The following is a 12,005-nucleotide window of genomic DNA, read 5'->3' as shown; positions in this document are numbered from 1 at the left end:
TGTTCCAAACGATTCAAACATTCAACCACAGTCAGCAGGAAGGTGTTAGTATAATGTATGTATGTACATACATTATACTAATGTATGTACATGTAGTATAATGTATGTATGACCAGCTGATGTCCACAGGAAGCAGTGAAGCAGTGTTGAACCACTTCATCAGGTGTGGGTTCATTCATTCAAAGCTTCGTCTCAGTGACCTCTAGTGGTGAAATAGGGCACTGTGTTAATTACGTGATGAGTGTAGCCAGGTGTGTGATACACATATTTTAGTGAAGCCTGATTCAGTGGTTTCGGTCAGTTGGTTCTATAAGTTATTGCAGTAGGAGCTTGTGGATCCTAATTCAAACATTTTTATTGTCAAACAATATTTTTCCACTGTTTTGCGACTGCGACTCCGGAGCTTGTGTCGGAGCGTCGGTGTCACTAACATAATAACCGCGGACAGCTGCCAGCAAACTACCAACCAACCACCACCGTGAGTTCATCAAACTCTTATTGTGAAATATGAATACACTTCCTGGTTAACCCGGAAGTCGTTCTTCCGCCCGGAAGACACATAAGAAACCCCCCTTGCTGCCAGGGTGTCAGCAGTCTGTCGATAACAGCCAGTTATTTGTAATCGATTCCTCATTGTTTGTTTTATCGATCACCGAACACACACGCAGCTCCGCTGATGCTCCTCTGGCCGGCTCAGCTCAGCCGAAGCCCGAAGGATGAGCCCGTCCGTGGCTCTGCACACGCAGCTGGCCACCGTTATGGAGTCTCTGGTCCACGCCGCGGTGGCGGAGCTCAAGAAGCTGGTTGAGGACGAGGCCGAAGAGAAGAGGCCGCTGCCGGCCAGAGCGCAGACGAGGAGCCGAGAGAAGATGGTGAGGAGGCGGGCAGCAGCCCCGGCGAACATCCGAGGCTTTTATTTTGAAGTTCTCTGTCACGTTAAAGTGTTAAAATGGAAATTAAATAGTGTAGTTACATTATGATATTAAAACTGACAGCGTGGTGGCACAACGTTAACAGCCCCACCCGTGTGACCTCTGACCTCAGGTTCTTTTTGCCGCCGTCATGGAGACCCTGGGGAACGAGGCTCTGGGGAAGATCATGAACATCGTGGATGAAGCCAAGCTGCCGACGGAGCTGGATCCAGGCAGGAGCTGCAAGAGGCCACAAATCAGCATCCTCAACATTCTCAAAGACACGCAAGTGGGTATGTACACAGGCCCCGCCCCCGGGCAGGCAGACGCTCCAGTCAGGATGCTGCGGCACGATGATGTCAGACCCTGCTGTCTTTGTTTCAGAGCTGGAACATTCTTATGGAGTCCGGGTGCAGAGCTCGGATGGAGACCAGCCTCCCAAGGTAAGACTCGCCTCTGCTATGTGACGTCTTCACTGACCCGACACTGACGCCACTTTGTCACTGCAGAAGTCAGAGGAGGACAGCGTGGAGGCTCCGTTTGTGTTGGCGGTCACCGTAAAGGACGAACGTGGAAACATCAACCTAGGAGCCATCGCTGAGAGTGAGTGCCCAGTCCACGTCCACCAGTGTCCGATCAGCGCCGTCCGCTCACATCACAGGGTGTGTGTTCTCTTTCAGGAGCACGGGACGAAGCCGCAGAGGCGGCAGACCTGCAGGTGATGCTGCCAAAGGGTTCGGAGGCACCGGAGTTCGTCCTGCAGAGCGTCACCTGGAGGTACTTCATGTGCACGGCCTGTGGCAAATCCTTCACGTCCAAGAGCAACCTCGCGTCCCACTACCGCATCCACACAGGCGAGAAGCCGTTCTCCTGCGACGTCTGCGGTCGCGCTTTCCGGCAGCGGCAGAGTATGCAGAGCCACATGCGCACACACACGGGTGAGCGGCCGTTCGAGTGCCAGCAATGCGGCAAGCGCTTCTCCAAGCAGGCTCAGGTGAAGACGCATTCCATCATCCACACCGGAGAGAAGCCGTACGGCTGCGACGTGTGCGGCCGCCGCTTCAACCTGCTGCAGAACCTGCACCGCCACGCACACACCCACACCGGCAAGAAGCTCTTCGTCTGCAGCCTGTGCGGGAAAGGCTTCACACGTGCCGTCACGCTCAGAACGCACCAGCTCATCCACACCGGCCAGAAGCCCTTCAAATGTGAGCACTGCCCCAAAACCTTCCGCCACGCTGTCAACCTCAAGAACCACCAGAGGATCCACAGTGGCGCACGGCCGTTCACCTGCGACCTTTGCGGGAAGAGTTTCCGCCAGGCGGTCAACCTGAAGATCCACCGCCGGATCCACACCGGCGAGCGCCCCTTCAGCTGCCCGGAGTGTGGCAAAACGTTCAGCCAGCAGAGCAGTCTGATCTCTCATGGACGCACACACTCCACGGAGAAGCCGTTTGAGTGTGATTCCTGTGACAAGAAGTTCAACAACGCCAACAGCCTAAAGCTGCACCTGCGCGTCCACACGGGCGAGAAACCGTACGGCTGTGACGTCTGCGGCAAGACCTTCAGCCAGGGCAGCCACCTGAGGACGCACAAGAGACACGTCCATGCTGGCGGCAAGCAGTACATCTGCGACAAGTGTGGTAAGAGGTACTCGGACCAACGCAACCTGAAGCTGCACAAGTGTGGCTATGCGTGACCTCACAGGAAAGGGTCCTGGACGCCGCCGTTTCCTCAACGGACCCAGAACACTGAAAGCTGAGTTTATTTTTCTAGACAGGAAGCAGGCCTGTGTGACCAATCGCAGCTCGTCCTTGTTGAGGTGGGCAGGGCCCTATGGCTGCAACATGGAGACGTCATCCAGAGCTATGACCTCGGCCGAATCCCTGTGCTGTGATTGGTCGGAGATATGAGTGCTGTAAATGTGTTTTATAATGGCATAGATGATATTTTTCATGTTCAGAAAATAAAGCCTACAACATCTGGCCAGCTGCTCTTTCTCTGTTTGGTCATGTGATCGCCATGGACGTATGACGTCATGGCTGTCCTTCTATGTCACCGGCCAGGCGACAAAATAAAGCGTGCACACCATACTTTCCCCGGTATGGGACAGATGAAGGTTCAGACAGCAGCTGTAACACTCAGACACTTTACTTTGAAAGGTTTAAAGACCGCACATTACGTCATGTGAGAGGCGTGACGTTTGCGTCAGCAGGCTCCTCGACCTGCGGTGTCAGCGGGGTTTTACTGGCTGGCTTGGCCCTTCCGGCCTCCCGCCGCTGGGGGCGCAGCTGTGTTCCAGCAGCGGGACTCTTGCCTAGTGCTTCCGGGTCTGTGGTCATGTAAACACGCGTGCGGCCGCGGAGTGGAAGTTTTCACCAGAACACACGAAGCGACTTCACCGCGCTCACCCAGGAGGAGCGCTCAGAGTTCGGCTGGAGCCTGCGGAGACACACGGAGACCTGCCGCCATGGGTCCGGTGAGTTAACCCGTTAAATTAACCCTTTACCGCGTGGAGTCTGGTCAGCTGATGGAGCGCAGACCCCAGCGAGGAAAGAGTGAAAAGATCACGTGTTGGTGATAAACAGAGAGGAAGATGGATTCACACTTTACAGAGTCTGGTCTCTGGTCTGTGGATCAGATCCATGTTGTTGTTGCACGGAGAGCTTGGTGATTCGGTCTGTGCGGCACAGGCACTGATGATAATAAACCTCCAGACTGAAGTACAGTTCATACAGAACGTCCAGGCGGCTTCTGCTGGACACGGCTGTGGAGGCCGCGCTGTGACCCGGGGTCCAGAGAGAAGTGAGCATTGTAACATGGGTTTAATCAGTGTTCATGTCATGCTGTCGTCCCCCTGCAGCCACGCTCAAAGAAGCGCCGCCCGACATTCCGTCGCCTGCTGAAGACAAGCGGCGTGAAACTAGACAACAAGCTGAAGAGCCGTCAGATGAAGCAGCAGAATGTCGCCAAGAAGCAGCGCAAGGAGCAGAAGAGGCTGAGACAGGCGGTGAAGGATGCTGCCGTCAGGACGCCGCACCCCCTGGAGGTGTACAGGAAGAGACCTGGTGAGAGGAGCAGTCATCGATCAGCACAGGTGTGGTAGTTGTGGTTAACATCTGTGTGGTGTCTGACAGAAGAGGAAGAGGAGGAGGAGGAGTTCATGGAGAGTCTGCCAACTGATATGATGGAGCACGAAGATCTGCAGCAGATGACCGCCATGGCTCAACAGGCCTCCTTTATTACCAGGGATCTGTCGTCATGGTAACACTAACAAAGAGCAATGAGCAATAAGGAATGTGCCGATTCTGAGGCGTGTTTGTTTTGTGTCGGGGTGTCTCAGTGGACCGGTGCACGGCGGGAAGAAGCGGAGTGCGGAGGTCGTTCGGAGGTATGAGAAGGTTCCCAGAAAGATGGCGAGGACGGAGGAGAAGGAAGTGATCCACCTTCTGCCGATTAAAGACAAGACCGGCGTGATTCCACAGAGCATTGAGAGAGGTACCGCACACACCACTGATCCACCGATCAATCACACTGACCAGCTCTGACGGTCTGATCTCTGTCTGAAGTTGTTGAAAAGCAGCCAGAGGAGGAAGAGGAAGAGGAGGAAGATGCTGTTCAGCAAAACCAAGTTGAGAAGGGTAAGACATGAAAACGCTATCCTGACTCCTCATTGGATGTTTATGTCCTGACCGGCTATGCTGTGTCTGTGCAGAGGGGGCGCCACAGAGCTGTGTGCAGCTGACCGCCAGGCAGATAGAGCAGCTCAGGATCAACACCGTTACCCAGAGAAAGCAGACCATCGCCAGCCTGGCGTCCGCCATCGTCTCCGACCCCTTCAGCAACGTAAGCTGAGCCGCCGCTCTGGGACCGGGCGCTCTGGGACCGGGCGCTCTGCCTGCCTTAAAGGAGCAGTGCCTCTCATGTGGTGTGCTGTGTCACAGATAAAGCGCCTGAAGGAGCTGCGCGGGATGCTGATGGAGGCTGATGCGAGCGTGGCGGTGACGGTCAGGAAGCTGGTGATGGTTTCTCTGATGGAGATCTTCAAAGACATCACACCCACCTACAAGATCCGACCTCTGACCGCCGCAGAGAAGGCTGTCAGGGTGAGTCGCCTCTCGACCTGTTTCACAGCGCTGACGCCGCGGGCTGAGCTGACACCTGATTGGTTGATGTGTTTCAGGTGAAGAAAGAGACACAGCAGCTCCGAGAGTTTGAAGAAGGTTTGGTGAGTCAGTTCAAGTTTTACCTCGAGGACCTGGAGCAGACCATCAAAGGTAACGCAGACACACACAGGCGCACTTTAAAGCTACACACAGACACACTGATGACCTGTGTCGTCAGACTGGAAGCAGAAGAAGAAAAAGCGCAGCCAGGTGGTGGCGCTGCAGTCGTACCGTGGCCTGGCTGAAGTCTCCATCAGATGTCTGTGTGAGCTGCTGCTCGCACTGCCTCACTTCAACTTTCACAACAACATCATCGTCGCCCTCGTGCCGCTGATGAACGACCCCGTCAGGAAGGTGAGGCCAACACCCGCCTGGGCCTAAGCTGTCTGCGTGTGTTGCAGCTGTGTGGTGCGTTCAGGTGTCTGTGTGTGTCGCACTTGTGTGATCCGTTCAGGTGTCTGTGTGTGTCGCACTTGTGTGATCCGTTCAGGTGTCTGTGTGTTGCAGCTGTGTGGTGCGTTCATGTGCTTGTGTGTGTCGCAGCTGTGTGATGCGTTCAGGTGTCTGTGTGTCGCAGCTGTGTGATGCGTTCAGGTGTCTGTGTGTCGCATCTGTGTGATGCGTTCAGGTGTCTGTGTGTCGCAGCTGTGTGATGCGTTCAGGTGCCTGTGTGTTTCAGGTGTCAGACATGTGTTGCGATGCGTTCAGGAAGCTCTTCCAGCATGACAAAGAGGGCGCCGTCTCTCTGGCGACCGTGCGGGTCATCTCCGGGCTGGTGAAGAGTCTCAACTACAACGTCCGGCCTGAGGTAACGAACCAAACGTCCGCCTGGTCAGGTGCTGGTGAGTGAAACAGGAAGTTAATCCTGTGGTTTGGTCAGGTGCTGCGGACTCTGCTGAGTCTGAGGATAAAGGAGGTGGAGATGAAGAAGGACCTCGAAGCCACAGCACCAACGAAGAAGTTCATGAACAACAAGGAGAAGAAGAAGAACCTGTCCAGGATGCAGAGGAAGGTAAACCTCACTCAGGAGCTGCCGGAGTCTGTCCAGGTTTAAGGGACGACTTCACAGGCCGCACACACACACCCCACTGAGCTCTTCTGTGTGTGTGTCTGTCTGTGTGTCTGTGTGTCTGTGTGTAGTGGAAAAAGGCGGAGGAGAAGTTGGAGAAGGAGCTGCTGGAGGCTGAAGCCTCAGAGAGCAAAGATAAGAAGATCAAACTGGTGAGCGGAAAGTTCCAGAAGTTCTGATTGTCAGTAGTTTTAAGGGTTAAACTCTTCTCTCCCTCCTCAGCACACAGAGACTCTGAACATCGTCTTCCTCGTCTACTTCAGGATTTTGAAGAAGGCTCAGAAGTCCGTTCTTCTACCTGCAGTCCTAGAGGGTCTGGCAAAGTATGACACACACAGACACACACAGACACAGACGAACACACACACACACAGACACACACACTCACACTGTTGCTGTACTTAATGCTAATTCTGATGTTGCTTCTGATCAGCTTTGCTCACCTGATCAATTTGGAGTTTTTTGATGACCTGCTCAATGTGCTGCAGAGCCTCATCCAGTCAGGAGTAAGTATTTGTTTTAACCCCGCCCCTTGACTGCTATTGGTCCATCAAATTATGCTGTTGGTTGATTGATCGGTCGATTTTGCAGGATCTCACTAATAAGCAGATTCTCCACTGCATTCAGACGGTCTTCACCATCCTGTCAGGACAAGGTCAGTGTGTGTGTGTGTCTGTGTGTGTGTGTGTCTGTGTGTGTGTGTCTGTGTGTGTGTGTGTCTGTGTGTGTGTGTGTCTGTGTGTGTGTCTGTCTGTGTGTCTGTCTCTGTCTGTGTGTCTGTCTCTGTGTGTGTGTGTGTCTGTGTGTCTGTCTCTGTGTGTGTGTGTGTCTGTGTGTCTGTCTCTGTGTGTGTGTGTGTGTGTGTGTCTGTGTGTGTGTCTGTGTGTCTGTCTCTGTGTGTGTCTGTGTGTGTGTGTGTGTCTGTCTGTCTGTGTGTGTCTATCAGTGTGTTTCTGTGTGTCTGTCTCTGTGTGTGTCTGTCTGTGTGTCTGTCTGTGTGTGTGTGTCTGTCTGTGTGTGTGTGTCTGTCTGTGTGTGTGTGTCTGTCTCTGTGTGTGTGTCTGTGTGTGTGTGTCTGTCTGTGTGTGTGTGTCTGTCTGTGTGTGTGTGTCTGTCTCTGTGTGTGTCTGTCTCTGTGTGTGTCTGTCTCTGTGTGTATGTGTGTCTGTGTGTGTGTCTGTGTGTGTGTGTCTGTGTGTCTGTCTCTGTGTGTGTGTCTGTCTGTCTGTCTGTGTGTGTCTATCAGTGTGTGTCTGTGTGTCTGTGTCTGTGTGTGTGTCTGTCTGTGTGTCTGTCTCTGTGTGTGTGTGTGTCTGTGTGTGTGTCTGTGTGTGTGTGTGTCTGTCTGTGTGTGTGTCTGTGTGTGTGTGTGTCTGTCTGTGTGTGTGTCTGTGTGTGTGTGTGTGTCTGTCTGTGTGTGTGTGTGTGTGTGTGTGTGTGTGTCTGTGTGTGTGTGTCTGTCTGTGTCTGTCTGTGTGTGTCTATCAGTGTGTTTCTGTGTGTCTGTCTGTGTGTGTGTGTGTCTGTGTGTGTGTTCATGGGTCTTCTTCCTGTGTCTCTTACCAATAAACCCGTTGTGTGTGTGTTAGGTGACGTTCTGAACATCGACCCTCTGAACTTTTACTCTCAGCTGTACCGGATGCTGCCACAGCTCCACGCAGGTCAGCACACACACACACACACACACACATACACACACTCACACACACTCTCGCACACACACACACACACACTCTCGCACACACACACACACTCACACACACAGACACTCACACACTGGGAGGTCTGACTCTGACTGCTTCTTAGGTGCTCCTAATGATGACATCATCATTGTGCTGCGCTGCCTGGATGCGATGCTGACGCGCCGTAGGAAGCAGGTGACCCTGCAGAGGGCGATGGCTTTTGTCAAGCGACTGAGCATGCTCAGTCTGCACGTCATGCCTAACGCCAGTGTGGGAATTCTCGCCGCCAACAGAGCCACCATGCACGTGAGTGTGTGTATGTATTGTAGATGGGGAACCATGTGTCTCCGTGTCAGTCCAGTCATGTGTCTGTCAGTGTTAATTTTGGCAGCAATTTCTACTTTAGTTTTTATTTTAGTCTTGTGACTAAAATGTCATTTGATTTTAGTCACGTTTTAGTCATCAACATTTTTAAAGTTTTAGTCTAGTTTTAGTCGACTAAAATTCTTTGATATTTAGTCGACTAAATCTGCCGTGGATTTAGTCGACTAAAATTCTATGATATATATTTTTCATGAAATATTTAAGGTTTGATTGTGCAATAAAAACAGGCACAGCTTTAACTTGTGTTATTTGAAACAAACACCTCTTTATTTAATTGCTATGACCTAAGAACCAGTGAACAGTGAGCTGCTCTCCCTGAACACACTGTTCAGTCATGACCTTCTTCATGAATCCTCCATAACTACAGCAGAACACTGCAGTGACAACTTGGAAACAGGTCACATGCTGTAAAACCATCATCAGGGCTGTCTTCATTTATAGATTTTGTCACATGTATCTTTGAACGGAAATTAAGATGACTCGTCTGCAAACGTCGCTTCAGGTTTGTTGTGTTTTTACCGCTGATAGTCGCTCCACACGGTTTGAACCGTCCTGTTTGTCTTGACATCAAACGTGTCCGTGTGTGTGTTCTTCTCCTGTGTTGTGTGACCATGCATGAGGACGCCTTCTTCCAGCATCGCGGGGTAACGTCCTCACGCAGAGAGATCACTTCTGATTGGCTCTCTGCCGCCGTCCCCTGATTCGTCCCTCCCTTTCCACAAACAAAATTTGCTCTGATTGGATCTCGTCTCCATCAATAATTTCGTCTCGTTTTTATTCGTTGACGAAAATGTCAGTACATTTCGTCTTCGTTTTTGGCACCGTGCGTTAGTTTTTATTTCGTTATCGTCTCATTTTTATCAGCAAAAAAAGGTTGTTAACGAAAACTATGACGAAAATGATTCGTCAACAAAATTAACACTGGTGTCTGTGTGTGTGTTTCAGGGCTTCCCAAAGTGTGACTTCCTGTTGGACAACGAGATTCAGGGCAGCGGATTCTACCTGCCAGAGCTGGACGAGCCAGAACACTGCAACGCTCAGAACACCGCTCTGTGGGAGCTGCACGCACTGCAGGTACACACAGACACACTGCAGGCACACACAGACACACACAGACACACACTGCAGGCACACACAGACACACACAGACACACACTGCAGGTACACACAGACACACACAGACACACACAGACACACACTGCAGACACACACAGACACACACTGCAGACACACACAGACACACACTGCAGGCACACACAGACACACACTGCAGACACACACAGACACACACTGCAGGTACACACAGACACACACTGCAGACACACACAGACACACACTGCAGGCACACACAGACACACACTGCAGACACACACAGACACACACTGCAGGTACACACAGACACACACAGACGCACACTGCAGACACACACAGACACACACAGACACACACTGCAGGTACACACAGACACACACAGCAGGCACACACAGACACACACAGATACACACTGCAGGCACACACAGACACACACAGCAGGCACACACAGACACACACTGCAGACACACACAGACACACACTGCAGGTACACACAGACACACACAGGAGGCACACACAGACACACACAGGAGGCACACACAGACACACACAGACACACACTGCAGGTACACACAGACACACACAGACACACACTGCAGGTACACACAGACACACACTGCAGGTACACACAGACGCACACACAGACACACACTGCAGGCACACACAGACACACACTGCAGACACACACTGCAGGTACACACAGACACACACAGCAGGCACACACAGGCACACACAGACACACACTGCAGGCACACACAGACACACACTGCAGGTACACACACTGCAGGCACACACAGGTACACAGACACACACTGCAGGTACACACACTGCAGGTACACACACTGCAGGCACACACAGACACACTGCAGGTACACACAGACACACACTGCAGGTACACACAGACACACACAGACACACACTGCAGGCACACACAGACACACACAGACACACACTGCAGGTACACACAGACACACACAGACGCACACTGCAGACACACACAGACACACACTGCAGACACACACTGCAGGTACACACAGACACACACAGCAGGCACACACAGACACACACAGATACACACTGCAGGCACACACAGACACACACAGCAGGCACACACAGACACACACTGCAGACACACACAGACACACACTGCAGGTACACACAGACACACACAGGAGGCACACACAGACACACACAGGAGGCACACACAGACACACACTGCAGGTACACACAGACACACACAGACACACACTGCAGGTACACACAGACACACACTGCAGGTACACACAGACGCACACACAGACACACACTGCAGGCACACACAGACACACACTGCAGACACACACTGCAGACACACACAGACACACACAGGAGGCACACACAGACACACACAGGAGGCACACACAGACACACACTGCAGGTACACACAGACACACACAGACACACACTGCAGGTACACACAGACGCACACACAGACACACACTGCAGGCACACACAGACACACACTGCAGACACACACTGCAGGCACACACAGACACACACAGCAGGCACACACAGACACACACTGCAGGCACACACAGACACACACTGCAGGCACACACAGACACACACTGCAGGTACACACACTGCAGGCACACACAGGTACACAGACACACACTGCAGGTACACACACTGCAGGTACACACACTGCAGGCACACACAGACACACTGCAGGTACACACAGACACACACTGCAGGTACACACAGACACACACTGCAGGTACACACAGACACACACTGCAGGTACACACAGACACACACTGCAAGTACACACAGACACACACTGCAGGCACACAGACACACACAGACACACACTGGAGGCACACATAGGCACACACACACACACTGTATGTACACAAACAGTGTGTAACGTGTGTGTGTGTGCACAGAGACATTACCACCCAGTGGTCCGGCGGTTTGCAGCTCACCTGAGTCGGGGCGCTCCCAGTGAGGGGTCGGCGGCGCTCAGTGTGGATCTGAGCCGCAGGTAAGAGTGCATCATCCCCTTAAAGGCACAGTACACTCCCAGTAAAGCTGCAGGCGCACAGAGGTGAATGTTTGACCTCTGCCCTCTTCAGGTCGCCGGTGGAACTGTTCAGTGACTACAGCATCAAAGACATGACCTTTAACCCTCCTGTGGCCCCGCCCACCTCCAAGAAGAAGGTATAAAAACAAACCCACCTGAAGCTGAGGTCATGTGACACATTGACTTTACCTTGTGTTGTTATTCATGTGTGTGTGTCTGTGTGTGTGTGTCCAGGATGTTTTCGTGGTTGGAGAGGCACTGCTGGACGCTGAGCTTCAGAGACGCGTTAAGAGCATCCTGACCGCCGCTGAGGACAAACAGCTGGACTTTACTGTAGTACACACACACACACTGCAACACAACACTGACACACACACCTTATACACACCTCTATGAAATAAATGGCACCAGTGGGGCCTTCAAAATAAAAGCCTGCAGGTATCGGTCAGAGGTGCAGAGCACAGCGAGCGGCGCCGTGTGCTTCATGCTAACCTGTGTTTTGTTGTTAGTGTTCTTTTGTTGTGTCTCAGTTCAGATTGTGTACTTCACCAACAAACTCCCAAATAAAGCTGACACTGTTGATTTTAAAGTGATGACATCATCTGTGTGTTATTTTTCACACACACACACACACACTCA

At 52.2% G+C, this 12,005-nt stretch overlaps 2 protein-coding genes across 2 annotated transcripts; both read left to right on the top strand.

Annotated features, from left to right (window-relative positions):
* Positions 1–553: 553 nt before the first annotated feature.
* LOC114437420 (zinc finger protein OZF) lies at positions 554–2,896 on the top strand. Its single transcript, XM_028408092.1, has 5 exons — positions 554–872; positions 1,045–1,204; positions 1,296–1,354; positions 1,421–1,514; positions 1,592–2,896. The coding sequence occupies exons 1-5, from the start codon at positions 717–719 to the stop codon at positions 2,608–2,610; spliced, it is 1,488 nt and encodes a 495-aa protein (XP_028263893.1). The 5' UTR covers positions 554–716; the 3' UTR covers positions 2,611–2,896.
* A 320-nt stretch (positions 2,897–3,216) lies between these two features.
* On the top strand, positions 3,217–11,959 carry noc3l (NOC3-like DNA replication regulator). Its single transcript, XM_028408705.1, has 21 exons — positions 3,217–3,390; positions 3,775–3,979; positions 4,049–4,175; positions 4,255–4,409; positions 4,481–4,552; positions 4,627–4,757; positions 4,856–5,017; positions 5,095–5,188; positions 5,256–5,431; positions 5,757–5,885; positions 5,958–6,089; positions 6,218–6,298; positions 6,369–6,469; positions 6,580–6,652; positions 6,738–6,801; positions 7,736–7,807; positions 7,953–8,134; positions 9,158–9,286; positions 11,230–11,327; positions 11,419–11,503; positions 11,601–11,959. Exons 1-21 carry the CDS (start codon positions 3,382–3,384, stop codon positions 11,760–11,762), a joined length of 2,439 nt encoding a protein of 812 aa, XP_028264506.1. The 5' UTR covers positions 3,217–3,381; the 3' UTR covers positions 11,763–11,959.
* The last annotated feature ends 46 nt before the right edge of the window (positions 11,960–12,005 follow it).

This window comes from Parambassis ranga, chromosome 6 (genome assembly GCF_900634625.1).
Source record: "Parambassis ranga chromosome 6, fParRan2.1, whole genome shotgun sequence".
NCBI lineage: Eukaryota > Metazoa > Chordata > Actinopteri > Ambassidae > Parambassis > Parambassis ranga.
This window is presented reverse-complemented; position numbering and strand designations above follow the sequence as displayed.